This window comes from Monoraphidium neglectum, assembly GCF_000611645.1.
Source record: "Monoraphidium neglectum strain SAG 48.87 unplaced genomic scaffold scaffold00799, whole genome shotgun sequence".
NCBI lineage: Eukaryota > Viridiplantae > Chlorophyta > Chlorophyceae > Sphaeropleales > Selenastraceae > Monoraphidium > Monoraphidium neglectum.
Genome location: NW_014012829.1, coordinates 1 through 20,205, shown reverse-complemented (window position 1 = coordinate 20,205; position 20,205 = coordinate 1). Strand labels below are relative to the sequence as shown.

At 65.8% G+C, this 20,205-nt stretch overlaps 4 protein-coding genes across 4 annotated transcripts; 2 read left to right on the top strand and 2 right to left on the bottom strand.

Moving 5' to 3' along the window:
• Nucleotides 1-2,777: 2,777 nt before the first annotated feature.
• Nucleotides 2,778-7,934, bottom strand: MNEG_5393 (hypothetical protein; the record flags this gene model as incomplete). Its single annotated transcript, XM_014046134.1, has 10 exons — nt 2,778-3,633; nt 3,869-4,213; nt 5,071-5,135; nt 5,416-5,446; nt 5,815-5,878; nt 6,042-6,104; nt 6,400-6,567; nt 6,953-7,076; nt 7,414-7,595; nt 7,901-7,934. 10 exons carry the CDS (start codon nt 7,932-7,934, stop codon nt 2,778-2,780), a joined length of 1,932 nt encoding a protein of 643 aa, XP_013901588.1.
• A 626-nt stretch (nt 7,935-8,560) lies between these two features.
• Nucleotides 8,561-13,468, top strand: MNEG_5392 (hypothetical protein; the record flags this gene model as incomplete). Its single annotated transcript, XM_014046133.1, has 12 exons — nt 8,561-8,596; nt 9,191-9,428; nt 9,653-9,762; nt 9,964-10,062; nt 10,320-10,451; nt 10,662-10,741; nt 11,050-11,124; nt 11,346-11,511; nt 11,796-11,855; nt 12,214-12,387; nt 12,599-12,850; nt 13,358-13,468. 12 exons carry the CDS (start codon nt 8,561-8,563, stop codon nt 13,466-13,468), a joined length of 1,533 nt encoding a protein of 510 aa, XP_013901587.1.
• Nucleotides 13,469-16,482: 3,014 nt separating this feature from the next.
• On the top strand, nt 16,483-16,797 carry MNEG_5391 (hypothetical protein; the record flags this gene model as incomplete). Its single annotated transcript, XM_014046132.1, has 2 exons — nt 16,483-16,493; nt 16,635-16,797. The coding sequence occupies 2 exons, from the start codon at nt 16,483-16,485 to the stop codon at nt 16,795-16,797; spliced, it is 174 nt and encodes a 57-aa protein (XP_013901586.1).
• A 3,117-nt stretch (nt 16,798-19,914) lies between these two features.
• On the bottom strand, nt 19,915-20,193 carry MNEG_5390 (hypothetical protein; the record flags this gene model as incomplete). The annotated part of the gene is made up of 1 exon (XM_014046131.1): nt 19,915-20,193. A coding segment is annotated over one exon (279 nt), but the record flags the coding sequence as incomplete, so codon positions are not given.
• Nucleotides 20,194-20,205: the final 12 nt, after the last annotated feature.

Here is a 20,205-nt window from a genome sequence, read left to right as displayed (position 1 = left end):
CGGCTCGCGCAGCAGCAGCAGCAGCAGCAGCAGCAGCAGCAGCAGCAGCAGCAGGCGCGCGTTTTGGGGGCCGCGGGGCCGCGCAGGACGGTTGAGGAGCAGCTGGAGGAGCACTCGGCTCGGCTGGACCGGAGGAATGGGGGGCGGCGGCAGTCGCTGGATGACGATTTGCTGTGAGCGCTCTGAGCCTTGAGTGGGCACTGCTGCATGAGCGTGTTTTTTTTGCGTGTGTGTGTGCGTGTGTGTGTGTGCGTGCGTGTGTGTGTGTGCGTGCGTGTGTGGTGCGTGCGTGCGTGTGTGTGTGTGTGTGTGTGTGTGTGTGTGTGTGTGTGTGTGTGCGCATGCGCGCACTTGCTGATTTGTCCAGGCAGGCTCACAGGCCATCAGGTCATCCTATTGATGTCAGCCCCCTAACACGCCCCGACAACCGGCAAGCAGCCAGCCTCTCGCTCGCGACCCTGACGGCCCCTGGTACAAACACACGACCTGCAAACACCGGGCGCACCCACCTGCAACCCTGCAACCCCCACATTCTTCCGACCTGTCCTCTCCCCCTCCTCTTGCCCTTTCCCCCATCCCCAGCCCCGTCTTGCCTAAACCTTAACCTAAACCCTCCCCCATCCCCAGCTGTGTCGTGTGTCTGGAGCGCCCCCGGGACGTGCTGCTCATACCCTGCGGCCACTGCGTCCTCTGCAGCGCCTGCTGCGCCGACGTGCGGGCTGGGAACGACGAGTGCCCGGGTGAGGCGGCCCTCGGCGGCCCCATGTGTCACCCCACCCCTCCCTCCCCACCCTGTTCGCATCCTCAACCCCCTGCCGCGCCTGCTCATGCGCCCCTGTGTGGTTGGGACGCCCCTGGTCCGCTGTCCAAGGGCTGCTTTTGGCCCTCAGCAGGGGACCAGGGCCAAAACGGGGCCCGCGGGCGCCTCATGTGCCCCCATGCGGCCCCCAACCCCCTAGTGGCTGGCCACCTTGGCCCCGACTCAGCCTGCGCTCGCCGGTCTTTGGACCCCCTCCGCGGCCGACGTCCAGCAATTTTGCCTCATGTGCCCCCATGCGTCCCTCGCCGGCCCTCACCGCCCCAAAACCGCAGTGTGCCGAGACACGATCACTGTGAGTGGGCAAAGGGTTTAGGGTGTAGGAGTTCGGGATCGAGGGCTTGACGCGGGGCACCCAGGCGCTTACTGTTTGGCCGCAGCCCCGCTTGCTTGCAGCTCTCATCCCTCGGTGCTGGCCAGACCCGAGGCGCGCCGCGCCAGCCAAGGGCGCTTGCCGCACTCGTCGCCCGCCGGCAAGGCCGGCGTTGACGCGTCTCCTCTGCCATGCGCGTCTCCTGTGCTCTGCACTTTCGAGGCGGCCGCTTTTGGTGCCAGGCTTTCTGGAGGGACCCCTCGCCTCCCGGGGACCACGCAAGCGCCCCCCTCTGCCTCGTCGCACGCAGCCTCCGTCCCCCCCTTCCTCTCACGTGTCCCCGCCGCCCCCCACTCCCCTGACCACTCCAAAGGAGGACCATCGTATCAAGGACTGACCGCCTGCCCCCCGCGGCCATCTGCCTGTTTTGGGCGCCGGCGCGTTCTTGCGCATGCAGCGCCCCGTCGCGCGGGGGCCCCGGCCGTTGCCTGGCGCGGCGGCAAGCTTTGTGTGTTGCGCGTGCGCACGACATTGGACCGCACGGCGCATACGGCTCACTTATTTTGGGCGAAAGCTGCAGCGCTGGGCGCATCCCCTGCTGGACTGCTGAAACATTTTTGTTAGTTGACTTTTGTTGGTGGCCTTGCTGGCGTGTCGATGCGCCGCAGGCAACTGTTGGGACGCGAAATCCTGCGATACCAGGGTGGCTGCGGTGCAGCAGGTGTGCATCACCTCAGATTACCGCTCCATTGCGGGCAGTACCGTCTGCAGAACTGTTGTATTTGCAGGGTTGGTTTCAGAGAGATGTGTGTGTATGTGTGTGTTATGGTGCGTGTGTGTGTGTGTGTGCACATGTATGTGTGCGTGCGTGTGTGTGTGTGTGCGTTCATGCGTGCGTGTCGGGCGACCAAGTTTGCTTTGATTTGGAGGGGCAGCGCTGGCGATTGCAGACAAAATGCTTCTGCTCTCCGTAGCAAGTACCGCCCTCACAGTTGTTTGTACCGCGCCAATTCGCCGGGCAATTATTAGCTTGATATTGCTTATCCACAAACCTTGCATGCGTTGCAACCATCAACACTTGTTGGGCATGCAGCGCAGCACGGCTGCAGCAGGCTTCGACAGTAAGGGAATCAAGCAGTGCCCGCCACCATGGCAGCGGCCACGCACTGTGCCCTGCAACACAACCAAGAACAGGCGCTTCAGTAATGAACTTCCAACAAACGATTGCACCCACTAGGACATAATGCATTAGAAGTCAACAGTGCAGAACCGAAAACAACAAGGCAGGCTGATGAATGCTGTATTGCAATTTGGGGGTTTGCTGATGCGCGAGGGTAGTGCAGCAAACTCTCATGACTTGTGCAAAAACAATCTGCGGGCGGCATGCAGGAGTGCATGGAGGGGGCCGGTGCTGGACCTTCTTGGGTTGATGCATGTGTGTGGATTTGTGTGTCTATGCGCCCAGCTACATGGCAAAACGAGGGTGCATCCTGCCCTAGCCCCCTGCAAATTGTGCTACTCAGACCGAGCAAAGGGATGGTGCGGCCCAGCATCCGTATACTGGTGTACAAACCGTGCAGCGCCGAGTGGCGGGATCGGCGGATGAATGCATGCGTCCCGGAAGAGATTGGGCAAACTCCACGCCGCCTACCCCGCCAGCTGGGCGACCTCCGCCGCCGCCAGCGCAAACATCCCGACGCAAAAGTCGCTCGTGATCTCTGCTTTGATGTTCCTGTGCGGCCGGTCGCCCCCCGACTGGCACCACCCCACGCGGCCCGACGGCTGCAGCGCGACGCGGCTGAGGCACTCCCAACCCCGCCGCACCGCCGGCAGGTGCGTCCGTGCGTCGAGCAGGCCGGCCCTCATGCCGTACGCGAGCGCGTGCACGAACATGGCCGTGCCTGTCGTCTCTGGCACTTTGAAAAAACCAGGATCAGTCAGCGACACCGGCCAGCAGCCGCCGACGCCGCCGCCCTGCAGGCTGACCAGCCGCGCCGCGAGCCGCCGCAGCGTCCACGCGTAGCCCTCCGCCGCGCGGGCGCGGGCGGGGGACGCGGGGGGCGGCCCGCCCGGCGGGGCCGCGTGGCGCAGCGCGGCGACGAGCGCGCCCGCGGCCCAGCCGTTGCCGCGGGACCAGAACACGCCCTCCTGGTCGTGCGCCCGCTTGGCCGGCGGGTCGCGGTAAAACAACGAGTCGCGCTCCGACCACAGGCCAAAACCCGTAACCGCCCTCTGGAAGTTGCGGTGCATGGTCTCGAAGTATACCTCGTCGCCGGTGGCCGCGCCCATCCGCGCCCAGACAGACATGGCCATGAAGAGCGTGTCTACCCACTGCCAGTGCACGTCGTCCGAGGCTGCCTCGGAGCGATACCTCGTCGCGGCGTCGGCCAGCCAGATCGGGTCGCGCTTCCCGAGGGGGGCGGCCAGGTAGGTCTGGGCGTACGAGGCGGCGCAGATCTGGTTGTCGGGGTTGAGCTCGCCGCCGCCGCGTCCGTTGGGGCTGCTGTGGGGGTAGTGATAGCGAGGGAGGGGCAGGGAATATGTTTACTTCCATAGTGTGCCGTGGTTGGTTGTGGACGGGCCGCAAAGGCGTGGGCGCTGTGGCAATATGCAACCCAGGTTAAAATGTGGGGCCGGCGTGTTCGCTCCGGCAGTTGCGACACGCGGGCGCGCGGCGCAGGGCAGGTCCACGTTATCAAAAGCAGGGCTGCCGCAGCGGCAGTTCGAGGGTCGCTCACCAAAGCTTCCATGAGAAGTCGTCCCCAAACTTCCTGCCCCATTCCCAGAGGCCCTCTGCTGCGGCGGCGCTCTCGTTGCGCTGCGCCAGCACCTCCTGCAGCGCCAGCACCCCCGTCATGAGAGTGCCGTGCTCCCAGCCGCACGACGCGTGCGTGTAGTTGGTCAGCTCCTGCCAGTAGCGCACGGCCCTCAGGCCGTCGGCTAGCACGTGCTGCCGCGGCGGGAGCGCGGCCGCTGCCGCCGCCGCAGCAGCTGCTGCTGCTGCTTCCGGCGCATGTTGCGCCGGCAGCGGCGCAGACCTGCCGGCAACCGCTGGCAGTGCAACAGCCAGAGCTAGGAGCAGCCTGGCGAGGGAACACATGGTACAGCACACCCTAGATTCACGGTCTTCTGACCAATGTTTGCGATCAACACGGTGAGCCCCGCGGAGCCTCCAAGCGAAAGAGGTGTTCGGGCAGCGGTTTCGTCGAGCTTTCACAAACTTTACCGTGTGAACGAAGGCAATTCAGCATTATCCATCCCTCTCGCTCCAAGGCACATGGCCCATCTCTCCGCATTCGCTGCTTGCGGCCGCTGTGCTGCGACAGAGTGTGGTGTTTTGGAAGGGACGGCAGCGTTGGCATCACACGTGACCTACAAGTTCAGGTTTGATCTTATATACACACCTCCTACCCGAACCTTTGCTGGAAACACTCAAGGTTACATATTGTTGCTCATCGGGACCATTGAAACAGCATCCATTCAATCATCCAAGCCCGTGGCGCGCATCGCTGCACGGGCACCGACACCCAATTCACTTGCGGCAGTTGGTCGCTTCAAATCGATGCCTTGACCAGGAAGGCGCCACACATTTCTGGCGGCATGGCATAGAGACGAGAGATTTGACACAAGGCTCCACTCTGCACTGGTCAAAGCTGGCTGCATGGCATGGATTGCAACACGAGATCTTGCGCAAGGCGTGAGGCCTGATTGGTCAAGGCTTGTGTCGGCATCCGCCTCTGGATGTTCATGGCGCTTACGCAGCGCTTGGCAAGCACAGTGTGCAAGAAAAATCCCAAGGCCCGATGCAAGGCGCATGATGCGCCGATGGACAAAGGGATCCTTTTGAGGGGTGCGTGCGCGTGGTGGGGGCTGGGCATGTGACGGTTTGGTGCTGGCTGGCGCACATGCTGCGCAGGCGGCTTGTGAGCAGCTGCCTTACAGCTTCTTCTTCTTAGACCCGCAGTCAAAAACGTGGGTGTAGTCATCGCCAAGCTCGATGCCCTCCTGATATGTGGGTTTGGTAATGAGCAGTTTGAGAAGATTGGAGAACCTCAGTGAGAGCAGCTGTGGGTTGTGTTGCTGCAGGATGCATCGTGGCGGCTGCCAGCTGCCCTGCATTGGCAGCAGGCAACGCAAACAGGAAGCCTGCTGGATTTTGGTGGAAACATATTGGCACGTTTGTTTTCAGCAGAGACAAGCTGCATCTTGCTCCTTGAAGCAAGCACATTCCTTGTAGCGCCTGGAATCTGAACTTTCCAAGCCTGAACCCATGCAGCCAGCTCACCGGCATGTTCTGCTCCCGGAACCCAAATTTCCTTTGGAAGGGGTTGTATTAGGAGGGAGGGTAAGGAAGGAAAATAAGCATGCAGTGTTGTAATACAAGCCAGTGCACGCTCACAGCAGTGGGAGAGCAGGCTGTGCGGGGGTCAGTCCTCCAGCAAAGCAACACCTTTGGCCCCGCCATTGCCGTCCTTGCGGCGTGCTTAGCAAATGTCTTGCTGTGTATAATGCGATCATGGTGGGCTGGCTCCCAAAGCATCATACGTAAGGGAAACATCAATCGATAAATCACCCCTCAGCAAACATCCTATCCAGCTATATGATCAGCACAATGCCGCCCAACCCCACAGCTGCACACGCTATCTCAACAAAAGGCATGGAGCGCGGGCCCGCGCAGGCTCACCTGGCGTCCACCTTCTCAAAGGTGTCCTCGCCGTCCCAGCAGCCCTTGACGCACTCGGGATCGCCTGCGCGGGGATGGCGCGCGTCCGCCCGTCAAGGCGTCGCCATTTGCTGCATTGAGGAGTCCCTGGGCCGCTCAGCAGGGCCCGCCCAGCGCCAGGGGCGGCATCCCAATGCGGGCAGTCGTCAAATCTCGCTTCTTGTTGTGTTGTTAATTTCTGAGCGCACCCTTCTCATTGGCATACGAGTAGAAGACGGTGTTGCGGGTCTTGGCGACCTCCTTGGTCTGGCCTGGGGGGTGAGAGTGTTGATTGTGGGGAGGTCAGGACAGCCCTTGAGATAGCTGGAGGGGATGATGACGATTTGGTGCTGCAGCAACCGGTTGCCCTTGTGCATGTGAGGGGCGTCGTGCACGTGAAAGGGGTGCAAGGCGGCGGCAACGTTTGAACGTCTGATTGCACCTGTATGTCAATGCTGCATCCCAAGCCACGCCCAAATCGCGTGAGCTTACGCGTGCCGCCTTGCGCCGACATTACTGCCGCCCAAGCCCCAGGCGGACCGCACCGCTCGAACCCCCCAAACTCACCGGGCGCGAGGGCGACCCAGGGGCCCGTGACCCACTCTCCGTCGAAGTCCTTGTAGTGCACCGCGGCCACGATGGGCATGGTGCACTCGTTTGAGTACTGCAGGCTGATCGCGTCGTCGCCGGCATCCTCTGAGCCGGCGGGGCCGGACTCGTCCTCCTTCTTGTCCTCTGTTGGTTGTGTGTGTTTTTTGCGTGAGGGTGGGGCTGGGGGGGTGCGCGTGTGGGCGTGTGCGCGTGTGTGTGCGTGTGTGTGCGTGTGTGTAGTCGACAGTGTGTGAGTGAATGCGTGCGTACAAAGGAAAGAGAGAGCAAGACAGGTGAAGCGAGAGAAAAAGCGAGCGAGTGCGAGCGAACGAGAGCATGTGTGTATACGCGTGTGTGTGTGAGTGGGCGCGCACGTGTGTGTGTGTGTGTACCTGCGCACGCTCACGGGTGCGTACGTGCTTGCTGATTCATAGTCTCACAACACGAATGGCATCGCCTTCGCCGTCCGTTGTCGCCAATCACCCTGAAACGGCCACACCTCCCGCCCCCTCTTACACCCAACACTCACCGTTCAGGATCCCGCTGACGCACTTGGGGTTGTAGGTGCTCTTGCCCTTTGAGTCCTTTGAGATAGAGTCGGGGAGCGCCGCCATCAGGGAGCAGGTGCCGGCCTTCCAGCAGAACGACCAGGTCTGGTTGGGGGGCAGCGGCGCATTGGTTTGGTTTAAAAGTCAGTTTGTTGGTGGTTTCTGCCCATTGGTGCAGTGGGATGCCCACTGCGGTGCTTTGGGGGGGGGGGGGGGTTCCTGCCAACGAGGCACGTGCCAGCGAGCGATGCCAAGGCATGGACGATGGCCGTACTCTGCAGATTGTGTGTGGGCCTTGCTATCCGCCTGCCGCGCGAGCGCTTCTGCTGGGAGACTCCGGCTGACCATCCCCAGAACGCCGCCCCCAAGCACTGGATAAGCGGTCCCTCACGCGCCGCGCAGGCACGAATGGGACCGCGTTTTGCGCATGTGCGCGCCGCACCTTGCACGTCGCGCCGATGGCACCCGCGCACAGCGCGGCGCACTTGGTGGCATCCGCGGGGTGCGCGCTGAGCCGCTGCTTCATGATCTCGTGGTTGTCATTCCCGAGGTCGGTGGTGTAGAAGTAGGTGAAGCGGGCATCCTCTGGGGTGGGCGGTGGCACACGACCCGCCGACGCCGCGCCTGCGGAGCAGCGAAGGCGGCAACGGCAGCGGTGGGAGCGGGGGCAGGGGTGCAGAGTGTCGGCACGGGTGAGGCTGAAAAGGCGATTGCGAAGATGCTGCCGCTTTGTTCTGGGCATTTGTTCTTGGGAGCTGGTCAATCCCAGACGATGTGGGCGCTTAGGCGCTGGCTGAGTGGCGTGAAATGAAACATGCATGCGGAGCTGCTGCTTGGTGGTTTGCAGGCGCCGCAGCCGCGGTCTCGCCCTGCTGAACGCACATGTAATATGAAACGGAATAAATGCGCGACCCAATTGTACTGCTCACTCGCAAGGGCGAACAGGGCGAGAGCGCCGAGCATACACGCGGTCCGCATGGTGGGCGACGATCTCGCGACGAAGGAATGCAAGCAAGCAACCAACAAACGGCGTCAAGACCTGATTTCTTGGTTCTTACCGCTGAGGTTGGCTTCCCGTGCGTGAGCAGCTGCTTTTGGGCTGCAGCAGCTCGAAACCCCAAACCAGTACAAGTCAACCCAACCCAGGCATGTACCACCCTCCAGGCGCTCCCTCCCTCGACGCCCGTCACCGCACCGCAAGTGCTGCGCATGATTGCCATAGCAGCCTCAACATGGTGCCAGCAGATCGGTTCACTCGGGGGCGCGGCCCAGCTGCGTGCGGAAGGCCGCATCGAGCTGCGCTTGAATGCCACGTCATCCAAGCCCGTGGACTGCGCACGTCCGACAGATGTCTTACATACATGCGGCAGGTCTGGTTCAACAACTTATGTCAGCCCTCACACACTACAAACAGCTCATAGAGTTGGGCAGCGGCCAGCAGCACCAAGCTTTGTCCGTCGCCAACGGTCACACTGACGACTCGTCGTCAGCGGCGCTGCCCGCCGGCTGGTAGACAGCACCGGTAGGCTGTGTCGCAATCTTTGCATTTTTGAGATGCCATTTGATCAATATATTCGCAACGCCTAGCCATGGACGGCCGAGCCCTGCTGATGCACGCAACACTCGTACCCTCCACGACTTCTACAGCAGAGAGCGGCAAACCCATAACTCGCAAGACTCATGACATGACCGCAGACCGAATTCACTGAGCTGGATGGCCTGACAGATCATTCACACATATATCAGAGCTGGGTTCAGGAAAGCCCGGGCTGCAAGATGGGGAACTGCACATCGCAGGCTGTGGCGGTAGCACCGCAATCTATAAAGAGTGCTTATACAGACACAAGCCGAGAAGAGGTGGGCCTGCAAACTGCAGCGTCCGGCCCATGTGCAGCCATCAGCTGGGGGCGCTGTGCCGCATTGCATTGCAGCGGAGATGTGCGCATGCCAAGCCTTTAGCGCAAAAGGGCAAGGCATTGCTGCTGATGTTTGAGTGCGGCATGCATGAGGCATGGCGGCTGCAGTGGATGGCAGCAGCCTGCGCGTCACCCAACCCCTTGGCAACTTTGCGTCACCCCCCCCCCCCCCCCTTTCACGGCTCCTCTTCCCATGCTCGGGCAATCCCCCCTCTCTTCCCCCTCACCCCATTCAAAACTTGGACCCACCTTCCCACCCGTCGCACGCCCGCAAAATTCCGCCTGCCCTGTCCACCCACCCAGCACGACGCCGCGGCGCCAGATGGGTACCTGCTTGACGCTCAGCACGCAAAGCACGACATCAGGGGCAAGTACGAGATCAAGTCGGTCCTGGGCCGCGGCTCGTACGCCACCGCGCGCGTCGCGGTAGAGAAGGGCACGGGCCGCCACTTCGCCTGCAAGACGATCTGCAAGAAGGGGCTGTCAGAGGACGAGCAGCGGCGCGTGCGGCGGGAGGTGTCTGTCATGTATCACCTGGCAGGTGCGGCGCGAGCCCCGGCCGCCCGCATGGCGCCGCATGGGGGCCGTCGCTGCTCGCATGGCGCTGCATGGGACCCGCATGGCGCTGTATGGGGCTCCGGCCGCCCACAAGTCGCCGCATGGGCCCGCGTCGCTGCTGCGTGCGGACGGTGGCCCCGCGTCGTGCGCCCGCCCCCCATCTGCCCATGCCGCGCCCGCGCATGCGCTCGTGTGCGCGCTTCCCAGGCCACCCCAACGTGATAAAGCTTGAGGATGCGTTTGAGGACGACACATACGTCCACCTGGTCATGGAGCTGTGCTCAGGGGGCGAAATGGTCCAGCGGATCCTCAACAAGGTGGGAGGGCCGCGCCGGAGCCAGGCCGCCACCAGGGCCTGACAGATCACCGTGCTGCGATGGGCGTGCAGGGGCGGCCGGTTGCGGGCGGCGGCGCTTCGCTTGGCCACCTCCTGGGGTGCGCATCGGTGGGCGTCGCCGGGCCCTGCTGTGCGGGGGCGCTCACCCGCGTCCGGCCGCGCGCCTGGCCACGGCCCGCAGGGCGCGTACACCGAGCGCGGTGCGGCGGCGATCATGCGGTCGATCCTGGAGGCGGTGGCGTACGCCCATGACATGGGCTGCATGCACAGGGACATCAAGGTGCGCCAGTGCGCCATGAGGTCTGTTTGCTTCAGCAGACGCGTGTGCTGTCACATGGTGGGGCGGGCTTGGCCGCAGCCGGAGCGGCGGCGTGGCTGTGGTCGGCGGTGGTGCCATCGCCCGACTGCTTTTTGTGTCTTGTTCCGGCCGAAGCAACACTAGACGGCGCCCGCGTCTGACGCTGCCTCGCGTTCCCGGCCGCCGCTCGTCCCCGCCGCGCCGCCCCCGCGCCCCTGTGGCGCCCTGCGCGCGCGCAGATCGACAACTGCATGCTGCTTGATGCGTCTCCAGACGCGCCCGTCAAGCTGGTGGACTGGGGTTTCAGCTCGTTCGTACAGCCGGGCAAGAAGCTGCACAAGCTCTGCGGCACCATTGCGTACCTAGCCCCGGTGCGTGGGCGGGAGCGAAAGGGGACAGGCGTCCGCCCGCGCCGGCCGCAGCGGCAGGGAGACCCCGGGTTGAAGCGACAGCTCAGCATCGGCACGAGGGGCGGCAGCCGATGCCCGTTGGCCCAGTGCTTTTTCTCTTTGCAGCCGAGCCCTCATTGTTTCCCCTGGCTTGCGGCGGTTGCTTTTCCTTTCCCTGGGGTGTGCGAGCAGGAGGTGGTGGCGGGCAGCTACGACGAGCGCGCCGACGTGTGGAGCTGCGGGGTCGTCCTATACGCGATGCTGGCCGGCAGGTGGGGGGGCGCATCGTTCTTCACAGCGGGCGGCGATCTCACATCCGAGATCTGAGATTCGAGATCCCTGGCCTTGTTTGCTGCCGCGCCCGCCCCGACGGGCGTCCCGGCGCCCGCCAGCGCCGCGCCGCGACTGCGCCAGTCGGCGGGGGGGCCTCCTGCCGAGCGCTGCTCCGTTAGGCCCGCCTCCCCCAGGGCTTCTGGGGTTGCAGGTTCAGGGTTGCGAGACACGCCGCGCGGGCCCGACCCTGCGGGCGCACGCGACCCAGCCCTCCTGCATCCTGCGCCCCCCCCCCCCTCCTCCCTAGGCTGCCCTTCAACGGCAGCACCCAGGAGGAGGTCTTGAATATCATCAAATCAGACACCAAGGGCGTCCCAGACATGTGGGTGCGGCGCGCATCCGAAAGCGGGGTGCGGGCGAGAGCTGTTGTTGCCTACCCCAGCCGCAGCCGGCCGCCCACGGGACCCCTGGCGTACGCAGATGCCGGGGTTTGGCTGCTCCTGGTGCTCGCGGGCGCTGCTGCTGCATCCCCACACACCTTTGCGTTTCGTGTCCCCCCAGTTTGCCTTGCTGGCGCGCCCCGACTCTGCTCCGCGCCCCCAGGAGCGGCAGCGCGTGGGCGGCCGTCAGCGAAGCGGCCAAGTCGGCGGTGCGCGCGCTGATGACGCGGGACCCACGGCGGCGCCCCAGCGCGCGCGAGGCGCTGCGGCTGGATTGGATCCGCGAGTGCGGGGCGGCGGGGGACAACCCCATTGACATCGAGCCGGAGGTGGGGGGGGCCTGATTGGGGGCCAGCAAAACCATCGCCCACGCCCCTGCTGGCTGGCGTGGCGGGCTTGGACATGGGGCCAGCGCGGGGCTGCCCGGCGCCTCCGGCCCGCGCGCCCGCCTCGCGCGGGGCGCTTGGCGCATGTGGTGCCGCTTGCTCGGACGGCCCCTCGCGCCCCCCCACAAGCCCGCTCACCCACTCCACAAAAGCCCTCTGCCACGCTGCACGCCGCCCTCCGCCCCTTCCGCCCAACCGCCGCCCAACCGCCGCCCAACCACCGCCAGGTGCTCCACCGGATGAAGGACTTTGCCGGCATGGCCAAGCTCAAGCGGCACGCGGCCATGGTGCGCCCTCGCAAACCTGCAGCAACACCCATCCCCTCATCCCCCTTCCGCCTGACTTGGCGTCTCTCCTCAGCCTCATGCTTCTGGACCGGGCTCGGCGCGTGCCGTTGGGGCTCGCCCCGCTCTACTGGCTCCTCGCACGCCTCTCGTAACAGAGTCTGTTGCCGCGGCCCCAGGCGTGGGAGCGGACACAGGCCTTTCTTGAATCAATGACCGATGTAACCACAAGAATCCCTCTCTCTCACACACACACACACTCTCCCTCTCTCTCTCTCTTTCTCTCTCTCTCTTACACACACACATCCAAACACACACACACACGCACGCACCTTGTCACACGCTGCCACCGCGCGCGCAGGTCATTGCGAAGCAGCTGCCCGCCGACCAGGTCCTCGGCCTTAAGCTGCTCTTTGAGTCGATGGACCGCGACGGCGGCGGCGCCGTCACGGCGCGCGGCCTGCGGGACGCGCTGGGGCGGCGGGGGTGCCCCAAGGTGGCGCGGGCGGAGCTTGAGGATCTCCTGGCTCACGCGGTGATAGGATGCGCTCAGTCATTCCGCTGCCGCGGGGTTGTAGGTCGCCACTGATAGCAACACTCGGGGCTATCGGCCCTTTGTATTGGCCCTTCAAATTGCATTTTCATGGTTAGGGACGGGCTTTGGGGCCTCAAGAAAGCAGCACCCCCACCCCCACCCCCACTAACAACAACAACACTGCCCATCGCCGCCACCATCGACACCGCAGGACCTTCACGGCACCGCACGCCTTGACTTTGCAGAGTTCGTCGCCGCCGCCCTCCACCACTCCGTCCTCGCGGACGAGTCCTACGTGCGCCTCGCGTTTGACCACTTTGACCGCGATCGCGACGGCCGCATCAGCGCGGCGGAGCTGGCGGCGGCGCTGGCGGAAGACGGGGAGGCGGCGGGGGCAGCGGAAGCGGAGGGGATGCTGGCGGAGGCTGACGAGGACGGGGATGGGCGCGTGGATTACAAGGAGGTGGGCTGCGCGTGTGTTGTGTGTGTGTACGCGCGCGCGCGCGCGTGTGTGTGTGTGTGTGTGTGTGTGTGCTGGTTTGTGTGGATTTTTTTGCGCCATGCACAGACCGCGGTGGGCGCTGTGTGCGTGTGTGTGGGTGTGTTTCGGTGTGTGGGTGTGGGTGTGTGAGAGTGTGTAATCTGTGTATGTGGTGTACGTTACGTAACGGTGTGTGTGTTTGTGTTTGTGTGTGTGTGTGTGTTTGTGTTGTTTTGTGTGTTGTGGTGTGCAAGGTTGTGACCAGTCCGTAAATGTGTTCGTGCTTGAGGGGAGGGTTGAAAGGGACACAGAAGCGTGCACCCACGCAGTGCGCGGGATGGGGCAACGACACATTCGCAGAGCCCCAGCATCCTGTGCATCACGGTGCTGGTGTCGTCCTTGGCACCGCCCCAACCAAATCCCCCTGCATTTTCCCAATGCGCACCTGCCGCCTCCTCACCCCCCCTCGCCGGCCCGCGCCCCCCGCAGTTCAAGCACATGATGCGGCGCGGCGGCTGCACGGACGCGGCCGCGGGCGCCGGGGGCCCTGTGTTGGCGCTGGGGAGGGCGGGGTCTGAGGGCTACTACGACCTGTACTGACAGCACACGGCCGGCCGCGCCCGCGGCGCCGCCACATGCTCACTGTCCAAAAGGACCCTTGGCCGACCCTTGTCCTGCGGGCACCCTACCACCGTTCCCCCCCTTGCTCGCCGGCGGAGCCCGCGCGCGGCCGCCACGGCGCGGGCCCAGGGCGCCCGGGCGCGGCGCAAGCGCGGCGCACGGCCCCTGACTGGGCTACGGCCGCCGGCGCGCGTGATCGTTGCACGAAACCAGACACAGGGGGCGGGGCCCTTGCCGGCATGCGCGTCCGCCGCCGGCACCTTACGCGTGCAGCAAATTGGGGCGACGAGCGCGTCGCGTGAGAGCGGCCCCGTCGCCGCCGTTATTTGGCGCCTGCGAGAGCTGCAGCTTGACCGAGCGCACACGCCCGGCGGACGTAGCAATGGGACGCAGGACAACGGCGCGGCCTGGACCGCCTTGGGGCGGCGACGGTGCCCGGCGGCCGCGCCCCCCGCGCGCGCGTCATGGGCATTCTTTGCTCCGCTCATCCAACGACCTCTCTGATCAAACCAACCGATAATCTCACCCTTTGGCTAAGAATACACTATTCGTTTACCTCACTGGCGCGACACCAGAGCACACATGCGCCGGGCGAGGCAGAATGCAGCAGCACACACACCCACCTCCCGCACGAACGTGCGAGGCCCGGCAGCCCCCCGCGCGCGGCCCGCCAGCGGCCATTTACACGACGACCTGCCCGGCGGCTGGCCCCCGGGGGGCCGTGCGCGGCGCGCGCCTCGGGCTGGCGGGCTGTTCTCACAGCCAGTCACGCTCTCTGCGATTGACCACGGCCGATTGTCGGCGCCCAAACGACCCTATTTCGGCACCGCTCACGCGCACCTCGCCCGCGCCGCTGAACGAGCGGCGCGGGCGCGGGCGCGGCGCAGCGCCGCCAACGCATGTCCGCACCCGCCCAGGCCGCCGCTGGCGCCGGGCGCAGCGCGCACCACCTCCGATCGGCGGCGTCACCCCACACACGCATGCGCGATCGATCGTGCCTATTTTTCCAAACGAACTGCGGAAAGGGCTCTTCAGGCCCTTGCACCAGCGGCGAGTGGCAAGAATTGTCACCGCCCCCACCCTTGCATTATTCCTGCTGTCGTTTCCGCAAGCCCCATCCTATGCGGCGCAGGCGGGCGGCCCACCTTCAGCCCCCTCCCCCGCCAGCCCGAGCGGCCCCGGCCCCGCTGCGGGGCCCCGGGCCGCCCCGCACGCGCTCACAATCGCGGCCGCCAGCACCGAGCGAGCGCGCCCCGCAGCCGATTTTGCATGTCGGCGCACGGCGGCGCCCCCGTACGTAGCGTGCCCGCAATTGTTTCATCATCTGCTGCACTGCGCTGCCTTCTTTGATAGACCCAAGCTGTGAGCTGTGCAGGACGCCCTTCTTCCCTTTTTCTTTGTCTTGAGGCCCTTTTTGATCCCCAGCGCACCACTGAAACAGCACCAGCCACCAACTGCCGGCAGCGTCTCTGCGCCCACCCCTGCAGCGCGAGGCGCAGTAGGCCTATGTAGTCCCACCTGGATACCCTGCGTTTGCCATAGCCCCTTCCCCTCACTACAAGGCCACCGGGTGATGGTTGCGCTGTAAGCTGCTGGCATAAGCCCGTGACCATGTCATGTCGTCAGGATCAAACCAACCAGGACGCTGCGGAAGCCCCACCTCCGCTCGATGCGCGTGCGCCCTGTGCGCCAGCCTGCTTGTGGCACACTGGGGCGGCTCGCTTTGCAGCGCTGAGCCGGGTGGCCGGCGACACGCCATGCTGGGAGGAGGTGGGGGCTGGGCGGCGCGGCGCGGGCAAAGGTCAGAGTCTCAGGCGTGTCACGGGGTGCACCCTGCTGCTGGGGGCGTTGTGGGTTAGGGGTGGGTCAGGGTGGTGAGGGGAGCGCTTGTAGTTGTTGTGTTTTTGCCGTTGGTTCGTTTTCTCAATGGTAGATTTGGCTTGTCGGTCACAAGTCGCAGCCCCGCCCGGGCCCAATCAGGGCGGCCTCGACCAGTGGTTGGGGCTAGGCGCAGCGGCTGAATTAGCTAATGGTCGGCGCGCACTGGCGCCAGGTGAGCCATGGCGATTTGCGGCTGGGACGGCAGCGGCGGCGGCGGCAGGAGGGTGTCTACAGGCATACATTTATACAAGTAAGTGAATTGTTCAACCTAATCAGTGGTAGTGAAAGGCCAGGTGCGCAGGCGTTGTGTCGTCAATGCAGGTCTGGCATGCGTCAACGGGCGGGTGAATCGGCGGGGCGTCATACCGTGGTGATTGCGACCCCCAACGGAGCCCGCCAGGGCCAGGCGTGCAATCATTACCGCTCAGATACGCGGATTTCTCAAATTCGGCGACATCCATGCCTAATCCGTGCCCGTTGCCTCGAGGAAGTTCAGCCGGCCACAGACCTTTTGCGCGCCTGGCACTACGCCTGGCACTGCGTGTTGCACCCTATCTGTCACAATTTGTTGCGTCCTTGAATTGGTATTAGAGCCTCCCTCAAAAGGCTCTAGGTTGCTTCAATACACTGCTTGCAAAGCACCACACTCAGCCTGAGCACGGTGCCAGCATCATGTTCCCTTCTCCAGAGCCTCGTGTGACTGTTCTGGGATTCTCGTGTTGGGAGGACCCTGCCAGCCCCCTGCCAACAGCGGGGCACCGCGCCCCGCACAAGCGACGCTCCCTGCTGAGCGCCAGCCTCACCGCTGCGCCTTGTAGAATGGGCCGTGATACCAGCTGTCTTCCGCCAGCGGACTCCTATGGGAGCGACCTCTGCTCGCTCCCCTCTTCGTCGCCCAGCGATTTCAGCCACAGCGGTGAGGAGGAGCCCAGCAGCGAGGAGCACTGTCACGAGGACGCTTCTACGCAAGCCGTAGCCATACCCTACACCAGGTAGGGAGCCTTGCGCCAGCTCTTGATCGCCCGCCTGACCGGCCATCCGCGCCGAGCTCGCGGTGTATTGGCTCGCGCACCTAGTATCCGCGCACTTCACACCTTCTTTACCCCATTTCGATGGCTGTGAGGTGCGCGTGCAGCGGTCTGTGGGGCAGTGGCACACCCCAGTGCCTACTGCAGGGCCCGCGCTGGCCTTCATTCCTCCCCGCGCCCCGGCCCACCAACACACCCCCGCGCCCTCCCCGGCCCCCTGTGCCCTGTCTCTTCAGGGCGGCACGCGCGCGGCTCGACGCCGCGGAGCGCCAGGGGCGCGCGTTTGACCAGCAGCTCGAGCTCCTCGCCGCGGTCAAGGCGTACTTTGTGGATCACCAGCGGGCGCAGGCCGCCGCCGCCGGCGCCCAGGCCGCCGCCGCGCCGCACCCGCAGCTGTGACCCGGCGCGGCCCCCTCGCGCACGTGCGCACCGCCAGAGGGGCCGCTACGTCCGCCCCCGCCCCGCCGGCCATTGCCGCGACGGGGCGGGCGGGCGGCGGCGGCGGCGGGCATCGCCCCACCCCGTGCCCGGCTACCGGCATTCGAGCCGGGCGCGCCCCGCGGAAGGCCCCGCGCCGCGCCTCCACACGCCGCCCCTGCGCCGCGCCCTTGCGGCGTTCCAGTGAGCGCCGCCTCCCCCGGTCAGGCAAATTGCCTGCTGCCGGCCGGCCGCCCGCGGCCGGCCAACTTCTGACTGCAATCGTATCGGACGGGGCTCCCCAGCTCCCCACGTTTCCCCTCCCCGCCCGGCGGCGCCCCTGTATTCCGCCCGCCAACGGCTTGTCTAGCATTTGAGGCCGATCCGAAGCACTTGACAGGAAGCTGCCCCGAAGCTATCTATGCAGCAGCAGAACAACCCAACCGTAATTCACGGGGTCAGGGGGGCGGGCCGCGGGCCGCATGCTTCCGGGCCCCGGCCGCCCCGACAACACAACGACGACCCGATCGCTCCTGCGGGGCCGCCGCGCTTGCGAGCTCGGGCCTCTCGCGCGCGCTTGCGGCGCCGCGGCCTCGCGGCGCCGCCAAGTTTGAGAATCAATTGTATTGCTGGCCGAGAGGCGCGTAAGGGCGGCCGTGGGGCTCTAGGCACTGGCGCCCGAAGCCGTGCGCACGCTACGCCCTCCCCATGCGCTCGACCCACGCGCGCACGGGGGGAGCGCCGCGGCGCCGCGGCATCACGGGCGCCCAGCCTGCCCCGGCCCATGTGTGTGTACCCGTATTGAGGGAACGTCGAGAGCGAGTGCATGTGGTGATGCGGACAACGCCGCAAGTTGGACGCAGCCGGCGCGCCCCCCTTTCCGGGGGGCTGGCGCCCGGCGTTTGACCGGACCACGCTGCACGCCTGCGGCCGGCGCGCCCCCGCGCGCTAGTGGGGCCCCGCTTTGGCGCGCTGGGTCGGCACAAGCTTTGACGGAATGGGTGCGGAGTCTGTTTACACACACATACACACACACACATGCGCGCACAACACTCAGCCGGCCGGCGCCCACGCACTGATTGGAGACACTTACATTTACGCTTTTTTGAATCAACCCAAGTCGCTGTTTATACGCCCGCCTTCCGTCCGTTGCCCACTGAACGGCCCCGCGCGACGGCCCGCGTTTGCAGGGGCATGCGCCCGCCGGGCCCGGCCCGGCGGGGGCCGCCTCGCGCTCTCGACGGCCCCGCTGCTGCGCGGCCGCGCCCTTCTTGTTTCATACCGTCCGACAATCGTCCCAAAGCGGCCCCGTTGCTTTCTCCCCTTCTGTTGGTTGGCCCCCACCCTATGTTTCCGACGCTCCTCTTTGTATTGGCTGTCGCGCCCGCCCGCAGGGGCGAGGCGCCGGTGCCGTTTCCGACGGGCGCGACGCCGCCCTCGTGCCCCGCGGCTGCGGGGCCAGGGCCTGCCCCGACAGGGCGCGGCACGGCATCGCGACGCCCCCCCCATGAGACTCCGATGCACAGGCGCCCGCGCAACCCAACACTTTTTTTGCACAGCAATCCAATCCGGTCGCCCGCCAGCAACAGCAACATAAAGCGCGCCCACCCAACGCGCATGCGCCGCGCCGAGGCCCGGTGCGCTGTGCCCCGTGCCCTCGCGGGGCGGAGCGCCCGCCCCCCTCGGCGCGCCCGCGCAACCCAGCACTGCCGCCGCCCGCGCGCCCACCGCGTGCCAGCCCCGGCCGATTGACTATGCTTCCAAAGCGCCGGAGAGCGCCCCGAAACATGATCCAATTGTGTTGCCTTCTGCCGCCCCCTCACGCCCGGAAGCGTGGCCCCAGATCGACTATTGAAGCTCGTTGCCCGGCCTCAACCTGCGCGCCCGGCCTCCGCGCCGCGCCGCGGTCCCCGGACTGTTCCCCTGGGCGCGCACGCGTCCCCGCGCGCATGCGCGCGGGGGTCGCGGTGCGGGCCTGTTGGCTTCAATGTGGGCGAGCTGCAGTTTGAGGGACACACTCAGATTGACCGACCCTTGTCTTGAGCCCGGGCCCTGGCCTGCTGCGAGCATCGGAGCAGCGCCCGCCCGGCCCCGCGCGCCCCAGCCCCTCAGGCCGACCCGCGCGCCGCCGCCCCCTGGCCGGAGGCCGCGCGGGCGGCCCGGCGGGCCCCGCTGCCGGGTGCCCTCCTGTGCCGCGCGCCCCGCGGGGCGCAGCTTTTTATTGTTTCACGCGGCCGCTGCCGCAGCACTGCCGGCCCCGTGCCGTTTCGCCTCTTGGGAAAGCTCAACCCACCTTTACCCGCGCGCGGGGTATTCGACCGCGCTGCACTCTGGGCCGCTGTGCACATACAACATTTCCGTCACTTGCATTGTAAATCAATCCCCAGCCAGCAGTGGTGGCGCGGCAGTGGTGGTGGGGGCCAGCAGCGGTGGGGGCTGCGAGGGGGGCGCGGCTCGAGGCTTTGCGTGTTGATGGGACGTGAGGGAGACAGGGGGCGTCCCACCGGTCAGCACACACCCACAGCCATCACACCCTTCGCGCCAGCCGCGGCAGCTCACAACAGCGGCAAGCGCCAAATGCACGCCACACCCGCAGCGTGCATGCGGCAGCGGCGGCGGAGCAGAGGGGGGGGGCAGAACCGATCACTCAAGCGTATCGCGCATTTGCTAGATGTGAACCGCACTGGCCCCGCAGCTGCCAGAGGGCTTCTCTTCGATGTGGGTGCGGCGCCTCCGTGACAGATGCATCCCGCTGCCCAGGGCCCCCTGCTTGATTCTGAACTTGGCCCACAAACTGTGGAGTCTCAAGTGAGGCAGCCCGCTGCAGGAAGCGCCGCAGGATCGTGTCAGTGCTCAGCCAGTGTCAGAAACCAAATGAAACGAATGCGTCTCAGCGTTACATTAAAACCTGGCTCAGGGACGGGGCGGCACCCGAACAGCAGATGCTCGAGGGGGCTGCGCGCGAGGGTGCGACCCATCAGAGCGTGAACGCCTGCGCTCGGGTCACGCTGCGCCACCCCTGCGGGAAGTCAATCGGCAGCCGGCCGATCGCGAGCCACGCGTCACGAACCACAGCCCTTGCCAGGGGCGGCGCCGCGCCTATGCCTGTGCAGGCCGCTGCTTCTTCCGAGGTTGGGCGGCGCCGCCGCCGCCCCCCTGCCGCTGCTGCTTCTGTCCCTTGCCCGGCTGCCGCGCCGCCGGCGCCGCCCGCGCGCCCCCGCGCGACCGCTGCATTTGCCCTCGCTGCTGCTGCTGCTGCTGCTGCTGCTGCTGCTGCTGCTGCTGCCCCTTCCGCTTGCCCCGCGGCCCCTCCTCCTGCTCCTCCTCCTCCTCCTCCTCGCTCCCCTCGCTGCCGCTGCCGCCGCTGCCCCCCATCTCCTCATCCCCCTC